The sequence below is a fragment of the Mustela nigripes genome, chromosome 8, assembly GCF_022355385.1.
Source record: "Mustela nigripes isolate SB6536 chromosome 8, MUSNIG.SB6536, whole genome shotgun sequence".
Classification (NCBI taxonomy): domain Eukaryota; kingdom Metazoa; phylum Chordata; class Mammalia; order Carnivora; family Mustelidae; genus Mustela; species Mustela nigripes.
Window position 1 is genome coordinate 28,110,110 of NC_081564.1, and position 27,293 is coordinate 28,137,402.

Consider the following 27,293-nt stretch of genomic DNA (forward strand, 5'->3'; position numbering starts at 1 on the left):
GGCCAAGAGTAGATCACATGGGGTTTATCAGGCCCGGGAGGAGTCTGTGCAGAGGGAAGGGCCTCTCTGAGCCTGCATGATGGTGCCCATGCTGAAGTCCCAGTGTTGAGCAGGAGGAGTGGAGGTTCTGAGAAAGCGGTGTGTGACCACAGCTACTGAATGCTGGCTGACCTGGACCCAAATCCAGCCACACCTGTCAACTCTTAAACACAACGGATAGTCCTCTTTACACGCCAGAAATTTCTCAAAATGAACAACACACAGACGCCCCCTACAGGCCTCTCACACACTTAGAGAGTCCCCAGAGAGTCCTGTTCTCCATCAGAGGGACTCTGGGTAACACACACACTCTTGGGTACCAAAATCAGGGAGGAACGCTCTGTGATAAGCTGGTCTTCCAAACAATCCAGAATATTCTAGTAATAATGTTTTAGATTACAGAATTTAAAATGAATGTTAAAGAGTGATCCCAGGAGCACCTGGGTGGCTCATTTGGTTAAGCATCTGCCTTAGGGTCAGGTCATGATCTTAAGGTCCTGGGATCGGCCCCATATCAGGCGCCCTGCTCAGTGGAGAGCCTGCTTTTCTCTCTCCCTCTGTTCCACCCTCTCCCTGCCTCGTGCTCATCCTCTCTCTCAAATAAATAAAAAATATTAAAAAAAAAAAAAAAAGAAGGGTGATATTAGCTCCACAGACCCCTATGAATGCCTAGATGGGCCGGAGTTTGGGGAGCTCTGTTTAGTAATACCCTATCTGTCCTGTAACAGCTAAGGAAGCTGGACTGCAGCCTGGCACAGTCTCTGAGTGAGACCTAGCTGAAGAAAGTTTTGTACCAAGTTTTCCTTATACTAGAGATCACTGATCACATTCTCTCCCTTCCACTTTTTACAGAGGGACACATCATGGAAGCATGGGGACACCTGCCTAGCAGCCGCATCAGGCCTAGAGACCAGACCATGGCCAGATCACCTGAGTGGGAGAATCCAAAGCTGGAAGGCAGATGAGTGGGCCTCTGCTTTTAGGGGAACATTACAGCTACCCCCAATGCAACCCAGCCCCTACAGCTCTGAGGAGTGCCTCATTATGTGGTGGCTTCAGCAAGGACTGAGCCCACAAGCACGTTGACACAATGACAGTCATGCCTTCAAAACACCAGCTGTACCAGAACTAGAGCAGAGGAGTCAGAAGTCACTCAGCAGAGATCAAAGACCCAGCCGAGGGGGGTTGTGCTGACAAAGCTAGTTGAATGGTATTTGATTTGGGACATATTTACTTTGAAAAATACCCAACACCGGCCCAGCACCAAAGTTCACATTGAAACCCCGCTGGTGACCTTGGCTCATTTCATCTCTGCAACACCACTTCTCAGAAGCACAGAGGTGAGTTTGGTTTTTAACATTTCTGCCGATTTTAAATTCTTATTTGCAATGGTTAGAGATGGATAACATGCATTTCTCTATCAAACTACAAATTCAAAAGCTTTCTACACTGTTTTAAAAATGGAAAAATGGTTTCGTTTTTTAGTCTGCCTAATATAACATTCTGTCAGTAACATTACTGACACAACTGACAAAATTGAAATAGGAACTAGAATAGGAAAGTATTGTACCTATGTTAAATTATCTTAAGTATGTAATGGTGTTATGATGGTACATGAAATATCCCTGTCCTTAGACATTTTTCCGTGATATATTTGAATTAAAAGTTAAAGCGATACGCCAAAAGTGACTTACTCTCAAAGGTTTCAGAAAAAAAAAGTTTATGTGTGTGCCTGCCTGTGTACACACCCATACGCACAGATGTGTATATATGGAGAGAAAGCCATAAAGCAACTGTTCAAAATACAAAAGCTAGTGAATCTGGGAAAAGGGCGTACAGGGGCTGTTCTCTAGGTCGGTCTTCCTTCCTTCCTTCCTTCTTTTCTTTCTAAGATTTTATTAATTTATTTGACAGAGACACAGTGAGAGAGGGAACACAAGCAGGGGGAGTGGGAGAGGGAGAAGCAGGCTTCCTGCCAAGCAGGGAGACCAACACAGGGCTCAATCCCAGGACCCTGTGACGATGACCTGAGCCGAAGACAGACATTTAATGATTGAGCCACTTAGGCAACACTTATGTCGGTTTTTCAACTTTTCTAATGTTGGCAGTTATTTCAAAATGAAAGGTTTTTAAAACTTCAAGCAGTCTCTTCTCCCCTATCATATCTGCCTTCTTTGGGCCTGAAGACATAGCCAGGAGGGACTGAGATATCCAGGTGTTATGCTTTGATGTGCAACCAAAAAGGCCAACCTTGCTCCATACTACTGGCATGAGAAAGCACCATATAAAGTTCTCAGAAAGGCAAACTTTTGAATGATTTTCCTTTAAAAAATATTGCTTCTCTTCAAAAGTAGTCACCAGGATTTAAATATAACCTAGTGATAGTTTTAAAGTGTCTTATATACAGGCACCTGGGACGCTCACAGGGGGTTAAGCCTCTGCTTTTAGCTCAGGTTGTGATCTCAGAGTCCTGGAATCGAGGCCCGAATCAGGCTCTCCGCTCGGCAGGGAGCCTGCTTCCCCCCTTTCTCTCTCTCTGCCTGCCCCTCTCTGCCTACTTGTGATCTCTTTCCTTCTGTCAAATAAATAAATAAAATCTTTAAAAAAAAATAAAGTGTCTTATAAAATTGTTAAACTAAATGGCAGAATGACAGGAAGACTGACCTTTTATTATTATTATTTTAAGATTTAATGTGGCAGAGGGACAGCACAAACTGGGGGAGAAGCAGAGGGAGAGGGAGAAGCAGACTCCCTACTGAACAGGGAGCCTGATGTGGGGCTCGATCCCAGGACCATCATGACTTGATCCAAAGGCAGATGCTTAACTGAGCCACCCAGGCACCAACACTAACCTTTTAGATCCTTAATTTCGGTTCAGAGAAAATATAAGAGTTTTTTTCTCTTTCCTCTGAAAAGGGAATACTGAACTATTTTTGGCTTTTCATCACATAATGCATCTTATACAGAGTATAAGAAGCTTCTAAATACACTATATAAACACAGGATAAAAAACATGAACATCTTCACCTCTGCCTCCTTATCTGGTCTCAGATTCCTTTTCCTGAACTCCTATTTATTCAAGTTGTTGTTTTTTTAACCTTGTCTTTGCCTGAGAAGGATCTTCCTAAGTGCAACCTAGCAAGGAGACTTCAAGTTGCTCGCTTTCTTCTTTTCTAACTTTTTACAGTGTATTGCTGTCAATATCCATGCCCAGTTCTATCTGGAAACTGGCCCAGTTCTACCTCCAGCCAGACACGTCAGAAATGGTTTTTCATGCCTGGGCCAAGTGTACAGCACCGCAGCCTCGGCTGGATGCTAGAGGGAGGCTGTGGGGTTGGAAAAGACAACAGACATTCAAAGTCAGAAACTGAGGTGACTTGCTCCCTCCAAAGTGTAATTTGTGATTTGTAAGTCTTTCAGTGGTGATTAGAACAGCATTTGAGCTGATTATTTTCATGGTACGGCTGGGAAAGACCCAAGGAGGAAGATGGGGGTGATGTGAAGGTGGGTGGGCAGGGAAACCAGTTCTAGCGCTCGGAGGCAAAAAGGCAGAGGCTCCACTGCCACAAACAGTCATACAGTGACATAAGGCTCAGGATCCTGGTATATAAAATGCTGGACGGATGATGTAAAGTTACATAGATTAAATTCCTTGCACAGCACCTGGCATCCAGCAAATCTCTATCAAGAGTCACTGCTGGGGGCGCCTGGGTAGTTGGGTTAAAGCCTCTGCCTTCGGCTCAGGTCATGATCCCAGGGTCCTGGGATCAAGGCCCGCATCGGGCTCTCTGCTTAGTGGGAAGCCTGCTTCCCCCTCTCTCTGTGCTGGCCTCTCTCTCTGTCAAATAAATAAATAAAGTCTTAAAAAAAAAAAAAAAAGAGTCACTGCTGTCATCAACATCAACAAAACTGAGAGCATCACAAGTTGGGTATCTGTATACCCAGGCCCAAATTCAGACTAACAAGTCCAAATGTTTACTGAACAGACACCAGTAATTCTTATCTGGCCTGGATTGGAACCAGATACTCTGGTCCTCCAATATCTAGATAACGGGAGATGGTTCCACACACACAGCAAACATGACAAGATACAGTTCTTCTTCCCAGGTTGTTCAGAAGTGACACTGGGATCACATACGATGGTATAACATTATAAATGCCTACCATTGCTGTCCTGGTGAAACACAGAAACATCAAATAATAGCTCATCTACCCAGGATGCAATTTATAGGCAGGAAGTAAGCAAAAGAGAGAAAAAGCCACTTGGCAGGTAAAACTGCTCTGACAAGACATGACAGGTCCTTCCTTGGAATAAGGCAGGGGATGGGTAAAGACAGGCTTACCACAGTATATGTAGTAAAACCTTATTTATTTGACTTTATTTATTTGAGAGAGAGAACATGAGCGGTGGGAGGGGCAGAAGGAGTAGTAGACTCCCCTGCTGAGCCGGGAGCAGGACATGGGGCACGATCCTGGGACTTCGGGATCATAATCTAAGCCAAAGGCAGACGCTTAACTGACTGAGCCACCCAGGCAGCCCAGAATTCATCTTATTTAAATAAAGGGACTTCCCCTCAGGCCTTCAAGCGAGAGCTTTCCAACATCATTCTCACACAGACCTTATAGAGCTGGTAAGATTACTCCCAACCCCATGCTCAAAGCAGTTAAGGAAAAAAGATTTAGTAGGTCCTCCTGACAGCATCAGGAGTCAAAGAACAGATGGAGAGAAGGTAGGACACCTGTGGTAAGCCAGACAGCCTCACAGCCTCTGGGGCTCCAGGGGAAAGACAGGCTGCCAGCCACCTCTCACTGGGCACTCAGAGGATCTCTCTCTGCATTATGACAAATTCCAAATGTTATGCAAATTGCACAACCCCAAATAATGACACAAATTTCACGTATCTTTAGAATACCTGCTTGCAGAAAGCCTGGCCTATACGCCTTTTTCACTCTCTCCACTCAGGCCCCACCTCCCAGTGAAGCTTGGTGAGGCTCTCCTGGCAGCCTGCTCCTACCACAGGAGGCAGGGCCACACCCCAGCTCTGCACCCCTGCTTTGGTAGTGTCCTTATGAGAACCCCCCTGCTTTACTGCATGTCTGTTCCCTGTCTAGCGGGCGGAGCCCCTTGGTGGGGGTGCCTCCAGTGCCTAATAAGTCGTTTGGAAAACAGGAGAGAAAGTTCAGTGAGTGAATGAAAAAGAAACTCCCTGGGAACACTGAGTCTGCAGGAATCTATATGGTCGCAGTGTTGTAAATCTTTGCAGAAAAGATTCTCAAGCTGGGGCCCACAGCTCCTTCAGGTAGGTTTATAAAGCGACACAAATGTTAGGTATCTGTTTATCTTCACCAGCTTCTCTTAAGATGTGTGATGGTAAAATGGTTAAGGACTGACACTCCCAGGGCATCTTCTGGGGTCAAAGCTATGAGGCTTGCCCTCTGAGCACGCCGGTGGCTGGTCTGCAAGCCCACCTTTGACCCTGTCGCTGGTTTTCTCTCCCAGCTTTAGCTCTGCCAAAATGAAACACCTTTTCCAACCCCTCTTCGTTTCTCTCATCCTAATGTCCATGTGTGGGAGCAACAGCCTGACCAGTCAGCTTGATAAAGGAGGGGAAGATTCTCCATCCACAGACCCCCAATGGGGGAAGTTAAGTAGCAAAAACCTGAGCATGCCCCTTCTCCCTGCCGACTTCCACAAGGAAAACACGGTCACCAACGACTGGATCATAGAGGGGGAGGAGGATGAGGACTATCTGGACCTAGAGAAGATATTCAGCGAAGATGATGACTATATTGACATCATTGATGCGGTTTTGCCAACTGATTCAGAGGCCGGTGCTGGGAACATCCTCCAGCTCTTCCAAGGCAAAAGCCGGATCCAGCGTCTCAACATCCTCAATGCCAAGTTCGCTTTCAACCTTTACCGCGCACTGAAGGAGCAGGCCCGTTCTTCTGACAACATCTTCATAGCCCCAGTGGGCATTTCCACAGCCATGGGTATGATTTCCTTCGGCCTGCGGGGGGAGACCTATGAACAAGTGCACTCGATTTTGCATTTCAAAGACTTTGTCAATGCCAGCAGCAAGTATGAGATCATGACCATTCACAATCTCTTCCGTAAGCTGACTCATCGCCTCTTCAGGAGGAATTTTGGGTACACACTGCGGTCGGTCAATGATCTTTATGTCCAGAAGCAATTTCCAATCCTGGATGACTTCAAAAGAAAAGTAAGAGAGTACTACTTTGCAGAGGCCCAGGCGGCTGACTTCTCAGACCCTGCCTTCATATCGAAAACCAATAACCACATTCTGAAGATCACCAAGGGGCTCATAAAAGACGCTCTGGAGAGTATAGACCCAGGTACTCAGATGATGATTCTAAACTGCATCTACTTTAAAGGTAAGAAATCGCTTTAAGTTTCTCAAAACAAACTTGTGACATATTCTTTTAGTGTGCAGCTGGACTGAGCATCAAGAACTATATTCTCTAGCTCGATTTATCCAGGAAACCAAGTCACAAGGTCAGCTCACAAGGAAGATCAGGATGAGGCGATGGCAGCAGCTGACACTGAGCCCTAACTCTGTGCTCTATGCTCACAGAAACTTGTTATTTGCATCTCATTTTACAGACAGAGCCGCCAAGGCACAGAGAAGTAAAATGATGCTCCCAGGGCACATTATGTATATATGGTGAAAGCCAGTAAGAGGCAGAGCCAAGGTTGCAGGCCATCTCTAGCGCTTTGCTAAATTGGAAGAAAAAAATGAAAGATGTTTTAAGCATTCGGCCAACTTGGATTTGGGTTTTTCCCCATCTCCTTTCCCAGTTATCAGTAAGCAGGAATATGGACAAGAGGCTGAAGACAGGTGTCTGAAAACTGTTCAGCTTGACTAACATTAATACCTGCAACTCCTTTTAGGACCCTTGTGCACTAATGGGAAGGAGAGGTGGGGAAATAAATTATTATCTCCAGACCAACTATTCTGGGCCAGACAAGCAAGGAGGCCATTCCCTACCCCCAAGCCACTACACAGACATAGGACCCCTGGGATCCTGGAAGTAAATGGGCAATGGACTTGTAAAATCCAGACCTCATTCACAGCACCCTCACTGGGACTTGAACTGGAAGAAACTTCTACCTCATTCTACAAGCCTAGAGAGCCAAAGGGCAGACACTCGAAACACGTCCACATCTCAATGACTCATGGTGACATATAACCACTCTCCTCTCTGCCACCAAAACCTGGTGGGCACCAGCTAGAATCAGTCCCTGAGGCCTGGGAGGCTATGCTGCCTTCCTAGTTAGCCTAGCACTAGTTATGGCAGCCCAGGGAGGCAAAGGACAGGCATCCTCTCTTGGCTGCCACTCTGGGGTGGTGGGGCTGCCGAGGGAGGCCCGAGGCCTTCCAGCAGCTAAGCCAGGCAGGCATTCTGCCAGATGGGCAAAGTAAGGCTGAAGCGGCCAAGACCAAAGGAGGAGCATGGAGGCTGAGCCAGACCCCTGGGTTTCCCTCTCAGATGCCAGGCGCACTGCTGGCCTTGTAGTGGGTATTCAAAGGCTGGGGCTCTAATAGGCTTGTGACAGACACACAGACACATGCCATATATGCATGCATATGGTGAACACACATATGTGTTTAAGAGAGACAGTGTGAATGTAGGCAGCAGGGAGGAGGAGAGGGAGAAGGAGAGAAAGAATCACAAGGTTCTACACCCAGCACGGGGCCTGAAGTGGGGCTCCATCTCACCACACTGAAATCATGATCTGAGCTGAAATCAAGAGCTGGGCGCCCCCCCCCCCCACAAATATACTTTTTATTACTGATCTTAAGTACATGGAAGTGAGCAAACTAAGCACCGGCCTCCCCACTTCTTATTCATGTGGCCTTGGGCATGTCATTCAACGTGTCTGGGACTCAGGTTCCTCACCTTTATTAGAGATGATGATAACACTTGCTCTGACAGGGTTGTGTGCAGCACTGCAAGGCAGAGTGATGCAGTGCTAGCCTGTTTTGTGGCAAGAGCTCAATGAACTTGAAGGAGTAAAACTGCAGATGTCAACGTCATCTATTAGGTAGGTATGATACTGCTAGTTACATTTATTCTGCTTCTGTGAGCAACTAACCTATGTTTAGGAACAGCTTTAGAACAGCCAGTATAAGTTACTTGGGCAGCACCTGATCCATTGGTCTGTGGATGAGTGCCCCAGACATGAGTGCCTCTGCACTAGGCTGGCCGAGTGATCAGGAGCAGGCAGAGAAACACAGCAACAAGCCATTCCCGCCATCAAGGACTGCAGAATGATGAGGATAGTCGGTTTATAACCTCTGGTACATTGTAACCAGTGCCACGCCAAGGGGTTAAAGTGGCAAACATACGTGTATTCTTTTCCCCTTATGTTGGATGGTCAGTTAATTTACCACTGGAATCAGAGGGATGAAATACCTATAGCACCCAATCTTTCACGGAGGGGTTTTTTTTTTTTTTTTAAATCACGGATGCTTATCAAAAGAAATGATGGTCTAGAAATATAATTTTAATCACTAGTTCCTCAATGTGTTACTAATTTGATTTTTTAAAAAATATTTTATTTATTTGACAGAGAGAGAGAGAGAGAGCGCGCGAGTGAGCACAAGCAGGGGAAGCAGCAGGCAGAGGGAAGCGGAGAAGCAGGCTCCTCGCTGAGAAGGGTGCCTAATAACACAGGGCTCGATCCCAGGACCCTGGGCATCTGCTCCCCAGAAGCCGTGGAGGAGGCTTATCTCGTCCCAGTGGCTCTACCTACTAGCTAGAAACCCTGAACAAGTTATTTTGCTTCTTTGTGCCTCAGTTTCCTCCTCTGTAAAACAAGGCTTATAAAAAAAAAAAAAACACGCATCTCATATGGTTGCTAGGAAGAGGAAATGAAGGATATGGGAAAGATGCTTGGACAAATGCCTGGCTCACTGCCAGTTCTCAGTTGTCAGTCAGCAGCCATTATCATAGTTACTAGCATCTGAGAGACAAAACAGACGTGCACTTACTCCTGGACACACGGCATTATTCCCAAATCTGACATGATGATCTGATGGCATCATCAGTGTATCCTTCTAGTCCCGATGGAGTCAGAGTGGAAAGGGAGGAAAGAAGCTCAAACAGCAGCCATGAGCAAAAAGCTGCCCATTTTACAGGTCAACAAGTAAAGGTCCAGGTACATTTGGCATCTTGCTATAGTCAAACAACTAGTTAGTTCCCTCATCTAAACCAGAATTCATTCCAGTCTAACTTCTCTACCATTATCATACTTCCTACGAGTATGTCAGCATTCTGACCTTGGAATCATTTGGAATAGCAGTCCTCAAAGTGTAGTCTCCGGACCAGGAATTAGCAAGAATGTGCTATAAATGCAAGTTCTTGGTTCAAATTAGACCTACAGAACCAGAGACTCGGGGGTGGGGGGTGCAGTCAGAACAAGCCCTCCAGGTGTTTCTGATGCATGCTCACATGTATGGACCTCGGCTTTTAAATAGTATTTTAAGAAAAGCCCTGTTCTTGTTGACTTTACAGGATCCTGGGTGAATAAATTCCCTGTAGAAATGACACACAACCACAACTTCCGGCTGAATGAGCGAGAGGTGGTCAAAGTTTCCATGATGCAGACCAAGGGGAACTTCCTGGCAGCAAATGACCAGGAGCTGGACTGCGATGTCCTGCAGCTGGAATATGTCGGGGGCATCAGCATGCTCATCGTGGTCCCGCACAAGCTCTCTGGGATGAAGACCCTCGAGACCCAGCTGACGCCCCAGGTGGTGGAGAGATGGCAGAAAAGCATGACAAACAGGTACTTGAGGTTGAATGTTTGCTCTTTTGATCTTTGGGAAGCAGGAGAGACCAGAAACACTGGGAATTTTGGTCATTTCAAGAAGGGAGACGTGTGCATAAAAACCCAAGAACTGCCATCTTGGGCCACTCTTCTTAATTCAGCCCAAATATCCTGCTCAGTGAGAAGCAATCAGACAGCATCTGTGAGACACATCTGCCCCCCACCCCACCATATGACAGTTTCAGATGTGGGGGGCAGGTGACTTAGAGCCAGCTCAGAAATAATCCTGGCCCTGCCACCTACTTGCTCTAGAGCTTTGAGCCCTGGCTTCATCACTCATAGAAGCAGCACGATTCTGACTTCCCAGGATTGCAGAGAGACCTAGAAAAATGACTCCGAGCACCCACCACAGTGCCTGGTGCCTGCGATAAGCTCTTCCTTCCCTGTGCAGGAAATGCTGTAGGCCTCATAATCTATTCAGGACATGTTGTTCATGATTTTCCTCTCTCATTACTCCAGAGTCAAAACTACAGGTTTTAAGTAGTTACTATGATTATTAGCGGAACATGGCAGAAAATATAGAGAAGTAACATTGCTGTTTTATTGGAAATTGGCTAGGCCCATATTAAGATGTGAATCTGGTTCAGGTCTCCTTTTGTGACAAGAATGCAGAGAAATGGAACAAGCCCAGAAGAGGGCTCTTAGAGGGAGGTATTCACCCAAGGAATCAATGAGTCATCAGGCCCTGTCAATTTTTCCTTAGAAATGTCCCCTCAGGACCCACCTCCTTCCTAACCTCACTGTGACCTCCACCCTGAGCCAGGAAGACCTAACCAGCCTGCCCATTCCATTCCTCAAGCCCCATGGCACTGGCCTCCAAATAGCGTCCCCACTGGTTCCAGCTCTTCTTCTCAGAAGCTCTCTATGGGCCACCTCCCCACAGGATACAGCCCCGCTTCTTGGCCAGGCCCACAGACACAGTCCCCCAAATGTCCTGCTTCGTCCCTCTTCCTTTTTCCTCCCACTGCCCAGTGCCCCTCAGCATGCCAGCCGGACCACGGCTCAAGCTCCCTCCAGGCTTGACTCAGGCCATCTCTCAAGCTATGGGCAGCCTTCTAAGCCCCAGGAATACCCCCTCCTCCTCAACCCCTGCTGGATGGCTCCAGTAGTTAGATCTGTCCTGGTTGTGCAGACATTATCCTACCACCTTTACCATTTTGCTGCTTCACACACAGGAAAGGAAAAGTTTCCTGTGTGTAAAGCACACAGTTTGCTTTCCTTGTCAAAAGGAAAGCAAACTCTTCAGCTGTGTCTGATGTCTCTTTATCCCCTCTGTGTGCTGGACTTGGCCCCATGGGCAGTGTAGTTGCTGTTTATCCATAAGGACTGAACGTGCTGAGACAAGGACAGAGAACTAAAGTTTAGCACTTTCCAGCAGGCGAAGGGTTCTTTTTTCTGTACACTGATCAGATATTCAACTGCTTATTTGACAAAATAAGAAATGTGTAAAATCAAGGACCCAAACAAGATAATTATTTCAGATATCTTTCAAACCACAAACCAGTATAGTTCTGGAGCTCACCTGGAAAGCGGGCCGTGAACCCCACAGTATGGAGGAAATGACTACCTAGCACTCCATTTTAAGGAATCGGAATTATAATGGATGGTCTTTCCCAAAAACTCAATTGACAGTACTAGGATATTAATTTCAAGAAGTGCTGCACCCATTCTGTGGTAAAAGCAACCTGGGGTTGATGGGGAAAATAAGGTTGTGGACATTTGAGGGAAAAACAGGATTCTTTTGGAACTTGTGGTTCAATAAAACTTCTTCTCTGCCCAGAACTCGAGAAGTGCTTCTGCCAAAATTCAAGCTGGAGAAGAACTACAACCTGGTGGAGGCCCTGAAGTCAATGGGGGTCACGGCACTGTTTGACAAAGACAGCAATATGACAGGAATCTCAGACCACAGGATCACCATTGATCTGGTATGCTCTCCCCTTGTCCACCCTCCACACTTCTCACCAGCGTCTGCCCCCAGCAAAGCCTCCCTCCTGCCTCATCTGACTTCACATATCAGCAGTGCTGAGTCTACCAGACACTGAGTGGGCAGGGTAATCTGTTTTAGGAAGCAGCATGGGAGTGAGCCTCTTTCCTGCTGACTGCAGAAAGAGAGGAGGTGTGCCCCGATCTGTGAATCAGGTACACCCAGCTGAATCATGAAAGACCCGTTAAAATATATGCAGAGAAGGTGCATGACCTGTACGCTGAACTTGAAATAACAATAGATAGTCCACAAAAAAAGAAGAGAGTATCGGTCCCAAAAAACCCATGCAGATCCAGGCCCCACCCTCCTGGCAGTGCTCCTACAATGTGCGAAGGAGACGGGGCCTGTAGCTGCCATCCTGCTGGCAGACCACTCATACTATGACGACCACCAGGAGCGGCTGTGGTGCTGGAGTTTAGAGATATGCATTGTTTATATGACACAGCCTCTGAGCGCAATTACTGCATCTGGCAGGAGGTGAGAGAGACCTTCAAGGGTCATTCTGGCCAGCTATGGTTTGTGCCTTGTATGTGGCATTTCCACCCTGAATGACAGGAGACTCCACTATATCGTCTATCCCTCTGTGTGCCCACTGACCTTATCTGACAACTTTCCTTTCCACTTTGAAATAGTTCAAGCACCAAGGAACCATCACGGTGAACGAGGAGGGCACCCAAGCTGCTGCCATGACCACGGTGGGGTTCATGCCGCTGACCACCCAAGTCCGTTTCACTGTCGACCGCCCCTTCCTCTTCCTCATCTATGAGCGCCGTACCAGCTGCCTGCTCTTCATGGGGAGAGTTGCCAACCCCACCAAGTCTTAAGGTGGAGGTCTGGGCATTTCAAGTGTCTCGGGGGGCACCTTGTAATCCTGGTTCCATTCTAACAAAGAGAATGGAGATGTTTTGGCATCATGGCTTTCGTGGTTTATGCTACCATTCTGAAATCGTCGCCCACAGCAGAGAAGAAATTTACAAATGACTGAGAAGCTCATCGGAATCTGTTCAGCATGGTGAACAAGGCCAGCAGTTCATAGAGGTTAACGTACCTGTGATAAGTCAGCTGTTACATAGGGTGTGTCAGCAACATACAGACCGGCTTCCTCCCGCCTCCTCAGTGCAAAGCTATAGAGGGCTTACCTGTGTACCTCCTTTCCCTGCTGTCCCCATTCTTGAACTTTTGGCTCTATCACTCAAATTACCAGCGCTCATCTGGACACAGAATACAGAAATGAGCTGCAGGACTAATTTCTCTCATCCTCTCCCAAGGATGGTGCCCAAGACAGAAGCAACCTCATGACATTTACGGGGTGCCCTGGGTGTTAGGGCTTAATTCTCTCAAGGCCTAACCTTGTGAACTGATGCTAAAAGTCATCTATACTTCTGCTGTCACCTCACTGCTGCCCAGAGGACAGTGTGTACACATGGCCATGCCTTCCACCTTAGAGATAAATAAATATTGCCACTTTTACTGTGTGTCTGCTATAATTCTCTACTTTTTGAGGCTCAGGTAACTAAGAAAAGTCAAATTCAAAATAGCTGACATTCCCAGGAATGACAGAGGTGGACAAAAAACAATTTGAGTTCTTCACAGTGATTCAGATGCTACACAGCAAGCATATTCTTCGGAATCAGGACGTGGTGAATGTTGCTAAATCCTGGAGGAAAAGATGCTGTGGATGGGGCTTTGTAGAAATTCCTGAAATGCCAGTCTTCATGTGGGGCACATGCTTTGGCTTTCATCCCCGGACCAGGGAGACCCTGAGACGAGCTCCCATAGTGGGTCTGTTATGAGAAAGCAAGCGACATTCAGATGTCTTGATGTTTTGCTACTTGGGTAAAACGAGTGAAATTCAAAAAGATTGCTCAGAATTCTAGGCTCCTGGTGCCTCTGCAGTGCTGTGCACTATGGGCAGTAACACTAAGAGCATCATAAATGTTGTGTGTGCAGCTAACTATGACCCCCGGAGCCCTGCAAGAGAGGCTTTGTCTTCTCTGCAGCCAGGGTAGAGCAGGATTTGAGCACAGGTTGGCTTGACTCCAGAGTCACCCACAGAGTCTTGTCACGGAGAGCTTTGACTCAGTGAGACCAATACTAGTCATGGTGGCAGAGAAAGGAGAGCACCTCACACTCCCCACTGTAGGGGGCCACTGTGATGGGTTTGTCTGCAGGTTATCACTGAGTCTTCCCACCAACACTAAGACGTTCACACTGTTATCCCCTCTTTTTGGCAGAAGAAACAGCTGAGGTCTCAGAGGAGACATGATCCGCCCCAGGCCCTGCTGTTTGTTGGTAACTCCTCTCCACCTGCTTCCTTTCCAACTTCCCGCACCTCTGCCTCCTGTATCTCCTGACCAGTGCAGGGTGGAGGCTACGTCTTTGCCTATCACACTTCCATATCTCTAGAGGAGCCCTGAGCGGGCTGACACCCCACTTCTTGAATTCCTTCTCCAGTGCACTTCCGCACTATCCTTTCCTGGTGCTTGTTCCTGCTTTTCTGGTCCTGCTGCTGGTTTCTCGTGTTCCTCCTATTCCTAAATGTGGCTCTCTCAAAAACCCGGCCTATAGCTCTTTGCCATGTCTGTCCCCTACCCAAAAGGTGACCATCTCCCTTCCAATGTGGCCCGCCCCACCTCTGCTGGAGCCAGCCCAGGCTCCTCTGTGATTTGGCCCAGGCCAAGGCCCTCTAGCCTCCATGCTTTTCGTTCACCTACATCTGCTCAGAATGCACCCAGACCCTCTCTTTCAGGAACTAGCTGATCCAGGTTTAGAGGCATTAGTGTATTAATTCAGAACACAGGCCCTGAGCCAGGCTTCCTGGGTCCCAACCCTGGCTCTGACATTTAGTAGCTGTGGGACTCTGAGGCAAGTTCTGTACCTCAGTTTCTCCACCTGTAAAATAGGGATAATAATAGGGGCGCCTGGTTGGCTCAGTGGGTTAAAGCCTCTGCCTTTGGCTCAGGTCATGATCCCAGGGTCCTAGGATGGAGGCCCACATCCCTGCTGAGCAGAGAGCCTACTTTCCTTTCTCTCTGCCTACTTGTGATCTTTGTCTGTCAAATAAATAAATAAAATCTTTTAAAAAAAAGTCTAAAGAAAAATAGGGATAATAACAGCACCTACTTTGCAGAACTGTTGTAAGGATTAGGTGAGTTAATGACTGAAAGTGATTTACATCAGTGCTTGGTGCTTAGCATAAGCTAGATAAAGGCTTCTTGTTACTATCTTTTTTTTTTTTAAAAGGTTTTACTTATTTATTTGTCAGAGAGAGAGAGAGAGCAAGAGTGAGAGAATGAGTGAGCACAAGCAGGGGGAGCAGCAGGCAGAGGGAGAAGCAGGGTCCCTGCTGAGCAGGAAGCCCAATGCAGTACTTGATCCCAGGACCCTGGGATCATGACCTGAGCTGAAGGCAGCCGCTTAACTGACTAAGCCACCCAGGTGTCCCTTGTTACTATCTTTGAGAGAGTATCTAGCCCAGGGGCTCTTGACTGGGGGGCCCTGGGGGGGTTTCTCCCACTCAACTTCCAGAGAATAAATTTGAAACCTTGTTAAGAGATGCATTTCTATGGAAGGAGAGGGCAAGGGTTTCAAAGGAGTCCATGACCTAAACCCTGTTAGTCCACAAACCTAACTTTATAGGCACTGAGAGAATAAGTAACTTGTCCAAGGCCACAAAAATTACGAGCGGCACAGGTAAATGAGCTCTAAGTGAAGTGCACAAGTGTTTTCTGAGCAGGAGGCACAGCTTGGCAAATCACTAGTTTACAGCAGGGGAACACACAGGACTCTTAAGCATTAGACACTCTTTCTGGTGCTTGATTAACTAAAGGGCTAGACACTAAGAAAAGCGATTTAATCAGTGTTACTCCTGAAGAGACACTATTCTACAAAGTTGCAGGTCAAAGATCACCAAACCTACTGAAGGAGCCTTATAGATCATATGACTCAGTCTCCTGTGATGCCCTCCAGGCTCCTAAAGTCACTGAGAAGTCACTGATAAGCTGCATATGGACAGACACCCGGGCTTCCTGCCTCAAACCCACTGGCACTTCCACTGAACAAAATACCGGGAGACAATTAATCATCAAAAGATTCAAACCGGAGTATCTTCTTCCAAAAGAAAGGAAAGAAAGAAAAGATTAAAAAAAAAAAAAGGGGTTGCCTGGGTGGCTCAGTGGGTTAAGCTGCTGCCTTCAGCTCAGGTCATGATCTCAGGGTCCTGGGATCGAGTCCCACATCGGGCTCTCTGCTCGGCAGGGAGCCTGCTTCCCTCTCTCTCTCTGCCTGCCTCTCCATCTACTTGTGATTTCTCTCTGTCAAATAAATAAATAAAAAATCTTAAAAAAAAAAAGGTAGAAACTAGTTTCTCCTAGAGGGTCCAAGGGGCAAACCAGAAGGCAAATGTAAGATCCCATGATTCTCTGTGCTCTTTGTTGAGCAATAGAATCAAATATTTGTTTCCTCCCCCATAATATAACCATTAACTTTTGTTAAGACTACAATACTTATTCTATTCATGTAAAAGGTCACTGCAGCGGATAAACAAAGTATTTTAAGTCAGTGTGTGCTTGCCTATGTTGCTAACAACCATGCTGACACTGACCCAGATGGGCACTTCAGAGGATCATCTTCATCTTTTCAAGAAGCTTTATGGGCAGAGCAGGCATAGAGAGGTTGTGATGCTCACCCAGGATCCCACACACAGGACCAGGAGTCCAACCCTGGCCTCCGTGACCTGAACACCTATGTGTTCCCAGCCAACCTCATCGGTCACTACTCCCAGAAAGTGCAAAGTGCCCCCTGCAATTTCTTCTATGCAGTTATTAAACTCTAAATGACAACAGCTACACATGCTTGAAAGCTCACAGGCACACGGGTCAGAGAACTCTGGTGTTCGAATTCATGAGAATTCAGGGATTTGAGTGTCACCCCAGACAAGCCCCCAGGCTGCCAAAATCTACTCTCTCTTGGAGCCTGCTGCTGGCCCCTCTCCCCTCCGACGGTCTGAGAGAGTGCTATGGACTTTATGCCCCTCACTTTTCCCTCCAGGCCAAACAAAGAATCTATGTAGCATGGTACTTCTAAAACACAACTGTACACTAACCAATACTAAGTATAAAGTGAAAAAGTTTATGTTTTTAAAAACCAACGGACACAGTGATGAAAAATACCGCAGCAGAGAGTCCTGGCCGTTCTCAAATCCTCACAGCCTATGGGAGGCACCTGATCGCAGGTGTGAAGGTGGTTAAGGTCCCCAGGGAGAGGAAAGAGACACCAGTACAGGAAGGCAGCGAGGGCTCGGGCAGACTTGAAGCCCGCCCCCCACCACCTCCAGCACACGCAGGCAAAGGAGACTATCCTGACACAGATGCAGCAGGGGAACAAGCAATTTGGCTTCTGCTCCACAATCAGCGCTTACAGGGCAGGGGATCGGGAAAGAAAAGGAGAAGCTGAAGGAAGGTGAATGGAGGCAGAATGCTCCACAAAGTGCAACCTGTGACATCTTAAAGGCAAATGATAATAAACCAGTCAGCTCCCATTTTCATCCACCTTGGCCAGCTAAAATCAGACCCCTAAAGTCCACCGATTCCAAAAGATGAACACGCAGACTGCAGTAAGAACAGAAGCTGAGATCAGGAGAGGTGCCTCTCTGTCCACCTGCCTGACCTCTATAGCCCTGGGTCACCCTGACAGCTCAGAGGTCAACCCCTCTGATGTTCTATGTGAAGGGACACATGTGTGAGTGTTCAAGACTCAAACTACGGAGGTTGGGGAAAGGTGGGAAGGAACTGGAAGGCAGAAGGAAGACTTAACCAGAAGGTAGGTTTAGTGGAAGTTAGAGAATCAGAGATGAAAACAAATATTAGAACCTGGGACCGTGGCTTAAGAGTGGCAGCTGGGGGACGCCTGGGTGGCTCAGCTGGTTAAGTGGCTGCCTTCGGCTCAGGTCATGATCCCAGCGTCCTGGGATCGAGTCCCGCATCGGGCTCCTTGCTCAGCCGGGAGCCTCCTTCTCCCTCTGCCTCTGCTTACCACTCTGTCTGCTTGTGCTCACTCTCACTCCTCTCTCTCTCTGACAAATAAATAAATTAAGTAATTAATTAATTAATTAAAAAAAAAAAGAGTGGCAGCTGGGCACAACTGAGAAAAGGGAAAACAACTTCTACAAAGGTCATTTGGGAAGAAAAGGCTGCAGGTTGAGACAAGGCAAGATGAAGAACGCTGTGGCACAAGACAGGGCCTAGACTGTGAGCTGCCACCATGGTGGTGGGTGGGGCTGTGCTCCAAAGTATAACCAGCCCTTTGTGTCCCCTGTGGGAGCAGGATGGGGATAGAAGCAGAGCCTGCCCACTATTATTCAGAGGCACTGGAGCAGGGCAGAAGACACAGGGCGAACCTGGAGCCACACCTCAGCTCTGGGAGCCACACAAGAGAGAACCAAAGTGGGTTTCCTAGTCAACCGGTGAGGAGGTTCAGGCAGAGCATGGAGAATGGGAGTGAGGGTGTGACCACAGCAGGCACATACAAGTGAGATGGTCATAGAACAGCTGGTGGCAGCAGAAACACAGCCACATGTACAGAATCATTGGGCCTCCAAAGAGCATTTTGCTAAGAAATTTGCTGTGTACCACTAGGCAACACTAAAAATATAAGCACAGTATCTTAAGTTTAAAACTACTCAGTTAATTAATACTCACCACAGCAATTACAGGAATGAGTACACCCAAGTTCCCTGCGCTGCTAGAAGCCTAGAAAGTAAAAGAATTGAGTCACTGAAAGCATGAGTTCCTTTCATTAAAAAAAGACATAATGTTAATTTCAGAGAAATAATGAGATATATAGATAGCAATATATAAACACGCTCACTCAATATAATTTTTTTTTTAAAGTAGGCTCCACACGGGGTGCCTGGGTGGCTCAGTGGGTTAAAGTCTCTGCCTTCAGCTTGGGTCATGATCCCAGGGTCCTGGAATCGAGTCCCACATCAGGCTCTCTGCTCAGCAGGGAGCCTGCTTCCTCCTCTCTCTCTGCCTGCCTCTCTGCCTGCTTGTGATCTCTATTCTGTCAAATAAATAAATAAATAAATCTTAAAAAAAAAAATAAAAAAAGTAGGCTCCGCACCCAGTGTGGATCCAACTTGAACTCATGACCCTGAGATCAAGACTTGAGCTGAGATCAAGAGTCAGATGCCTAACTGACTAAGCCACCCAGGTGCCCCAACATCATTTTAATATCAAAAAAATGGAAACATGCCAAACAGTAGAATGATTATGCAAGTTATAGTACCCATGTAAAATTAAATACCACACAGGTATTAAAAAGACAACTTTCTGGGTGCCTGGGTGGCTCAGTCATTAAGCGTCTGCCTTCGGCTCAGGTCGTAATCCCAGGGTCTTGGGATAGAGTCCTGCATCAGGCTGTCTGCTAAGTGGGAAACCTGTTTCTCTCTCTCCCACTACCCCTGCTTGTGTTCCCTCTCTTGCTGTGTCTCTCTTTGTCAAATAAATAAATAAAATCTTTTGGAAAAAAAAGACACCTTTCTGAAAAATATCTAGTCACTTTGGAAAGTGCCCACAGCAAATTTTAAATGGGAAAAAAAAATCATGATTTCAGAGTATTCAATGATATAATCTTGATCATGTAAAATAAATATATTTCTATAAAGAAATCTAGGAGGAAGTCTATCAAAATGTCAATGATGAGAGACGCCTGGGTGGCTCAGTCAGTTAAGCATCTGCCTTCAGCTCAGGTCACGATCTCAGAGTCCTGTGATTGAGCCCTGCTTTGGGCTCCCTGCTCAGCAGGAAGCCTGCATCTCCCTCTCCCTCTGCCTCCTCCCACCCTACCCCACACTTGTGCTCTCTGTCTCCTTCTCTCTCTCTCAAATAAATAAATAAAATCTTTTTTAAAAATGTCAGTAATGAGTACATCTGAGTAGAGGAATTACGGGTGCTTTTTACTTTATCAGTTAACAGTTTCTGATCTTTTCTATAATACACATATATTCTTTTCAAGTTATGGAAAATTTGGGCATTACATAAGAAATAACTATTAAAAGGTAGGTTCCCTGGTTGGACACACAAATAAGGCTATAAACTATAGTGCACACCGATAAGTCTCAGTTCTGGAAGCACTCACTTCAGGACATTCAGTTTATTTTTTCTGTTAATAGCAGCAGCCAAGTACATTGAGCACCACTGCATGCCGGGCAATTCCAAGCATTTCATATGTAATAACTAAATCTCTGGGGGAGAAAACGGGGTGTGAGTAGCTTGCCAAAACCCTACAGCCACTCAGCCATGGGGACAGAATCTCAAGCCCTGCCTCCTCCTCTCTGGAAACTAACGGCTTCCCAGATATGCGATGACTGGGAAGAATTGTTGTTTCTTGCTTTTTCTCTCTCTTTTTTAAAAGATTTTATTTATTTGTCAGAGAAAGACCACACACAGGCAGGGGAAACAGCAGGCAGAGAAGCAGGCACCCTGCTGAGCAAGGAGCCCGATGCAGAATTCGATCCCAGGACCTTGGAATCATGACTGGAGCTGAAGGCAGCTGCTTAACCGACTGAGTCAACCAGGCATTCCAAGAATTGCCATTTCTTAATTTATAATCATGGCTCTTTGTCTTCATTGGGGCACATGTTGGCCAACCCCCTCTCACAGATTCGGCAAGTCCCCTTATTCTCTGAGGCCCCATCTTAGGGGGAAAGCACAGCAGTTGCTCAGTAAACACTGGGCTGTTCTCTGCATGATCGCAAACAGGAACTATTCTGCAAAGAAAAGGATTCACAGCTCTGCACCTGGAAGGTAGAAAAGGGATCCCTGCACTGTCAGGGCAACAACCCTCACTCCCAGCCCATGAATGAAGCACTACATCCTGAGTCTGGAGAAAGTAAATTTGTAGCAAGAGCAGACAGAGAGGAGCAGCCCTTGAGTCCAGGAGCGTCCTTCTGGGCCCTGAAATACAATTTCCAGGGGAGGCAAGAAGAATGACTCTTGAAACACTCCTTGGACACATCACAGCCTCTGCTTTCTCGGCTGCCAAGTGTCTCCCTTCATCTCTGAGCAGCCCTCACTTCCCGATGCCCAAGGCCCCACTGGGCAAGACAGATGCCTCTGTCCCTTGTGTATCAGGATGGACTGGCTGTGCACCATCCTGGGAGATCACTGTCCAGGGGTTTAGCAGAGCAAATCTGAATTAGAGCGAAGGCTCTTAAGACCCCTTCTCACACCAGCTATTTCCCCCTTAGCCAAGATTTTCACACAGAGGGCTAAAAGCTCCTTTTCATTCAGTTTTCAATTTAGCTGTCACCTCCTCAGGTCGTCACACAGCCTGATCTAAAGCACTCCTCTACACACTGCCCTGTTTTGGCTTTGCTGTCTGTAGGAGTAGGCCCCTTGTCTGCCTGTTCACTTCCGTAACCCCAGCACCTAGAACAAGGGTGAAGAAAGATTTGGCCGTGGCCAAATCTGACCCACACCTGTTCTTGGAAATAGAGTTTTATGGGTGCACAGCCGTCCATTCTTTAACTGGCTTTATGCTACCAGGACTGAGCTGAGTAGTTGCAACAGAGACTCTACAGCCCACAGAGCATAAAATAAGTATAATCTGGCCCTTTAGAGAAGGTTGGCTGACCCTTGACTAGGCACACAGTAGGTAAACAGTAACTGTCTGGGGAAGGAAGGTGGGAGGAAAAGACAAAGGAGGATGAAGGTGGTGGAGATCTGGTAGAAAGAATGGCACCAACATGACAGGTCAAAGAGGACATGATGGGGTAGGGAGCTTAACCTGCCTCAACTTCCCCAGTCTGTCTCTTCCCCATCTGTCCCGATGGACCTGTCTCCCTGGATGGCCCAGATTAGGTCAGATCTGGCCCTTCTCATGTTGTCACTGTGTTCTGATGAAGGCCTCCACCCCCTGGCTTCATGATGGCGGAAAGAAGGAAGAGAGGAGGTTTGGGGGAGTCCATACTAGGCTGCTGTCACTTACCACCCTGGGCTGGGGGAGGTAGCTGTCACAAGCCAGACATGGTTCTACAAGAAAGCCACCTTCTCCGAAAACTTGCCAGCAGCCCCGAGAAAGAACCTTTGTTCTTGCTGTTTACCAGATGCCCCAGGGTGACCGCCCTTCCTCCCTCCCTACCTTCAGGGCAGGCCCCTTCTCACTGGCCCGCTCGCTGGCCCGCTTTCCCTCCAGCCCCAGCTGCACAAACAGCTCCAGCAGGTTCATGAGCAGCTCGTCCACGAGGTGCTCATCCTGGATGTTGGCTGCGATGTTGGCCAGGGCATTGATCACCGCCAGGGAGCAGTGCCTGGTGGGGAGAGAAATGACAGCTGCTACAACACAGGGTCTGGACTGCAAGGGTGAGGCCAGCTGACTCCTGCCTCATCACGCCCCTCAGTGCCTGTGAATGAAGGAGCCCTCCAGGGGGGATGAGTGTCTCTGTGAACACCAGCTCCCTAAAGGACAGTCAGCTGCTACAGAAATGGCTTTAACCTCTCCTGACATGCATTAAGGGCCTCGGGGAACTGCTTAGGGTCCAGAAATCCACACTTATAGAACTTGTGAAGATCTTAGGACACTTCTGAGTGTTGAAAGACTACTACATAGCTAAATTCCTATAAATCCTCAATTATAGGAAGCCTTAATTCACTATTACCACCCATGAAACTTTCCTGTGACGATCAGCTTCTTCCCCACACTGCCTCCACCATAGGGCTGATGCTAGTATTAGTTCACATCAGGCACTCAGGAAGCACTCAGTGGCCCTGGGACAATCTGCATTAGGACAGTGCTAGTAAAGGTAAGCCCTGGATACAAAGCTGACAATGCGCCCCCTGCCCAGAGAGTCACAGCAAACCAGCAAGGCTGGCCAGACTTCTGTGGGGGCAGCCAGCACCTGCCACTTCTATGTTGGATGACCTCAGGAGAGTGGCTCATCTTTGAGCTTCAGTTTCCTACCAAATAAAACAAGAATAATAGAATTCCCTCCTCACAGGGTGTAGGATGAATGAAACACTCCACATGAAGCACTGGGCTCATTGCCTGGCCCGCAGAAATCTCCCAGCAAACAGCACACCCTTCACAGACACGTGAAATCCTGGGAGGTAAGGGCAAACGGATGGCAGTAAAAGCCTCCACTGGTGAGGAAGAAGACAAACCACTTGTGGTAGCGGTAAGACTTTATGGAGGTGGAGTCAGAAGTTGAAGAACTGGTAGGCATGGAGAAGGCCAAGTACTGCATACGGCAGCAAGATGGAGGCAAGGGTCAGAAGGAAAACAGCAGGAGCAAAGACAAGGAGGGGAAGGTGTGAGGACCAAGGAGGTGCAGAAGTCACTTCGGGACAAGGAAGCAGTGAGGGAAAGAGGTGTTTTGGTCTGTGAGTCAGTTTCTTCACAGAGACCAGAGATGGATGGACCATCCATCCCCTTTCCAGATAAAGGGGAAAGGAGTTGAATGCCTCCCTAAACCAGTCCTCAGGCTGTTCTAGTAGCCTGGGCTTGAAATGGAGGCAGTAAGAAGGCAAAGGAATGACACCACAAGAGTGTGAATTTATCAAGAGCTTTCCTGTAGGTGGTCTAAATTACCCACACAAATGGAGACAGGTGTTCATTTGACAGATGACAGAAGAAGAAACGAAGGCACGGAGAGGGTGATCTTTTTCAAAGGTCACACAGCCACACTTCCACCCACTAATGTGAGTTGGAGAGAAGCTCAGAATGAGCCCTGCACGTAAAGGTCAGAAGGAGAGAAAAGAAATGCCAACAAAGGGGCACATGTCTTCCTCCCTGCCCCTTTCTTCCCTAGGTCTGTCAAACTCTTGTGAGATACTCCCGATGTGGAAAAACATGACCCTGCCCTCAAGGCGTTCACAGTAGGGGCAAGGAACAGGCAAGGAAGCATATCTTAAGTCTGCCAGTAAAACTGGCCAAACTTTACACAAATATCAAACATCTGAGGATGAAAATGTCCACTCCTTCCGACCCTCCAAATCCCACCTCTCTGAATCCATCCTGAGGAAAGCGTCAGAGACACTCACAGATATACAGCTATTAGATCATTGGATGTAGCGCTTACCAGTGGGAAACCTGGCAAACTACCACACCTCCAAGCTTGGGACTGATTAGATCTCAGTGCTGCTCTATGATGGGACACTCCGCAGCCATTAAAGGTGGCACATGGTAGAAGGTTAGCGGCATGGCTGATGCACTGGTACATAAAAAAGCCTACTGGCTGGGTGGACACTTCGTTGTCAGGGAGGGTCTGGGTAATGACACTGAGATGCTCAGCTCCTAGTGGCACTCGCTCATTTCCTGCTTGTGCATGTGCTGATTTGTAGCACATACTGCTTTTGTAGGAAAAAAGTTTATTCAAAAGACAAATCCCCAAACCTCACACTTTTAAAGGGTGCTGAAAACTGTCATGATCTAGAGTGACAACGAGGTCTAGTGAATTACCTGTAGCCATGATCCTTGTAATCTTTAGTGGCTGAGTACACGACAGAGCTGGCCTTCACGCTGATCTGCTGGAAGAGATTCCATACTTCCTGATAAATGTATTGCTGGAAGACAGTGAGGGACACAGTTACCGTGGCATGACTTTCCATGAAAGCCCTTCCTTGGAACATGAAAAAGGCCCCTCTACCATCATTCAGAGAAAGAGCTTCTGGAATGTATGGACCCTAAAGGCCCAAAAGAACATCAAGGGCACCCGTTCCTAAAGCTTTCAGCAAACTTCACAAGCTAAAAGGGAAATGGTTTCAACTTAAATTCTATTACATGTTATTAACATCAGCAAGAAATGAGTTTAAACCTCCTTTTCCCAGCACTTAGGGAGCCATCACTATTCCCTGTTACTTGGAAAAAAATCTCCCTATTCACTGTCAGGAGAGCTGTGAGAATTTAACTCATCTGCAGGGTAAATTTAATCTATTTTTGCACTCCTGATAGTCAAAGTAACAATGCTTGCAGAGGGTAATGGGTTTTACTGTAGGTCCTGCCTTACGTTTCCGGTGATAACCAGGCAGCCCAGCTGGTCAATGATGAGCACATCAAGGGGGGAGGGGGGCTGGCAGAATTTCTGCTGCAGGATCTGCAGAATTGGCTCCATGACCTTTGGGGTGTCCCTCAAGGCCACCGCAATGTGTCCCAAGGCTCGGATGGTATGGTCAGGAATCAAGTGAGCGTCCCTGTGAGGGGAGAAAGAGAAGCATCCTGGGAACAGTCCTCTGTGAAATGAAGCCCAGAAGCTACAGCCTGGACCTCAAGGTTACCACAGTCTGTCAGATGAAGTGGTCATCCGACAGCGGCTGCCTGGAATCCTTACTTCCAGTAGAAGTAAGGCTCTACTCAGTATGACACAGATCTTTCTCTGCTCCCAAACAGTGGTCCAGGATCAACATTCTAAGGTGAGTTTCACCTTAAATGGGGGGACAGATCTGATGCATGACTCCACGCTCTGCAAGTAAGAAGCACAGAAGTGCAAGATACCAGCCCCTCCCTACCCCCCTGCCAGGCCTGCTGAGAACAACAGGCTGCCCTTTGGGGATGAGACGTACTTGTCACTCTCCTGGGAGATGTAGAGCCGGTTGGAGAGGCTGGCCAGGAAGGCCTCCACGATCACCGTGTCCACTGTCAAGCCAGCTTTCAGGCACCTGGAGAGTGAGGAAACCCACATGGCATGGGGCATCAGAACAACAGATGAGGGTTCTGTTTCTGGTTTTTGTCTCTTTGTCAGGTCTACAGAGTTTAAAAAACTGCTCTGAGCATTTTTTCCCCAGAAATCTGAATGAAAATCATTACACAGAATGAATTCAAAGAATTGCTGCAGATTTTGCCCATTTGATAACTATCTCAGTCAGAAACAGTAACTTCATTATTTGACCAGAACAGTTACACTCACCCTGATTCCAATTTAAAATTTCCAGAACTGTTCCTTTACAAGTTACAGTAACTGGTTCAAGATACATGGTCCCAAAACACCTCAGGGAATATTATATGATATACCAAAGTTTTACTAGTATGAAGAAAAATTTATTTTCTAAAGAAAAGGGGTAATTTTAAAAGCCCATGAAGACACAAAATCTTTTCAGGCATCTCTCGCTTTCTGTGTCTGTTTGGCTCCCATGCCAGAGTCAGAGAAGAGCATCTGGCTAACAGAAAAGGGCCGTCATATTCTCTTGATGGGGTTTCTGAGAGCATGGAGCCAGAATTCAGAGGGAGAGATACATTTTCATATAAATTAAAATGTAAGTGGTTTCTGAGTTTGGAGTACAAGAGTTCACATAGCAGAAGCCTGGGCAGCAAGGACACTCAATCATATAAAATCCGTCCCTTATGCTAAAAATTACAAAAAACCCAGAAAATGTGACAATGTGTCATTGCTCTGGATAATTGGCTGAGAGATAACTCTTTCCATTTTTTCCATATTCCCATTTTTAAATTACATTTATGATCAGGAAAAGAAAAACAAACCTTATTTAAAAAAAAAAATTTAGGGGTGCCTGGGTGGCTCAGTCAGTTAAAACATCTGCCTTCGGCTCAGGTCATGATCCCAGTAAGTCCTGGGATCAAGTCCTACATCGGATTCCCTGTTCAGCCCGGAATCTGCTTCTTCCTCTCCCTCTGCCCTTCTTCCCACACCCCCTCCAGCTTATGCTCTCTCTCTCTCAACATAAATAAAATCTTTTTTTTTTAATTTTTTTAATAAACATTTAGATCTTTTTTTTTTTTTAAGATTTTATTTATTTGACAGACAGAGATCACAAGTAGACAGAGAGAAGGCAGAGAGAGAGGAGGGGGAAGCAGGCTCCCCGCTGAGCAGAGAGCCCAATGCGGGGCTTGATCCCAGGACCCTGAGGTCATGACCTGAGCTGAAGGCAAAGACTTTAACCCACTTAACCACCCAGGTGCCCCAACATACATAAAATCTTAAAAAAAAAAAGTGGGGTGCCTGGGTGACACAGTCAGCTAAGCATCTGACTCTTGATTTCGGATCTAGTCATGAGCTTGGGATCATGAGATTGAGCTCCACATTGAGCCTTACATCAGGCTCTGCACTGAGCACAGAGTCTGCTTGAGAATCTCTCTCTTTTTCCTCTGCCCCTCCCTCCTGTGCACACGTGTGTGCGCGCTCTCTCTCTCTAAAATAAATGGAGAAATCTTTTTAAAAGTCTTCTTTTTTTTTTTTAAAGATTTTATTTATTTATTTGACAGAGAGAGATCACAAGTAGGCAGAGAGGCAGGCAGAGGGAGAGAGGAGGAAGCAGGCTCCCTACCGAGCAGAGAGCCCGATGCAGGGCTTGATCCCAGGACCCTGGAATCATGACCTGAGCCGAAGGCAGAGGCTTTAACCCACTAAGCCACCCAGGTGCCCGAGAAATCTTTTTAAAAATATCATTAAAAAATATGTAA

General features: G+C 47.0%; 2 protein-coding genes across 2 annotated transcripts in view; one reads left to right on the forward strand and one right to left on the reverse strand.

Annotated features, from left to right (window-relative positions):
- PI4KA (phosphatidylinositol 4-kinase alpha) overlaps positions 1–27,293 on the reverse strand; it is a 116,938-nt gene that overhangs the window by 46,977 nt on the left and 42,668 nt on the right. Inside the window, exons 15-19 of the mRNA XM_059409011.1 lie at positions 25,439–25,534; positions 24,886–25,069; positions 24,339–24,442; positions 22,023–22,191; positions 18,578–18,628 (exon numbers count right to left, since the gene is read on the reverse strand). Of these exons, the coding sequence (XP_059264994.1) occupies positions 18,578–18,628; positions 22,023–22,191; positions 24,339–24,442; positions 24,886–25,069; positions 25,439–25,534 (604 nt within the window). The remainder of the gene's footprint in view (positions 1–18,577; positions 18,629–22,022; positions 22,192–24,338; positions 24,443–24,885; positions 25,070–25,438; positions 25,535–27,293) is intronic.
- On the forward strand, positions 1,283–13,349 carry SERPIND1 (serpin family D member 1). Its single transcript, XM_059409012.1, has 5 exons — positions 1,283–1,379; positions 5,540–6,435; positions 9,580–9,853; positions 11,676–11,820; positions 12,512–13,349. The coding sequence occupies exons 2-5, from the start codon at positions 5,556–5,558 to the stop codon at positions 12,701–12,703; spliced, it is 1,491 nt and encodes a 496-aa protein (XP_059264995.1). The 5' UTR covers positions 1,283–1,379; positions 5,540–5,555; the 3' UTR covers positions 12,704–13,349.

What these genes read in the sequence shown, in the direction of transcription:
- SERPIND1 (XM_059409012.1), top strand. Translation starts at nt 5,556, where the DNA reads ATGAAACACCTTTTCCAACCCCTCTTCGTTTCTCTCATCCTAATGTCC. An exon ending in AAACTGCATCTACTTTAAAG is followed by an intron (nt 6,436 to 9,579) that starts GTAAGAAATCGC and finishes TTGACTTTACAG; the next exon opens with GATCCTGGGTGAATAAATTC. An exon ending in ACAGGATCACCATTGATCTG is followed by an intron (nt 11,821 to 12,511) that starts GTATGCTCTCCC and finishes ACTTTGAAATAG; the next exon opens with TTCAAGCACCAAGGAACCAT.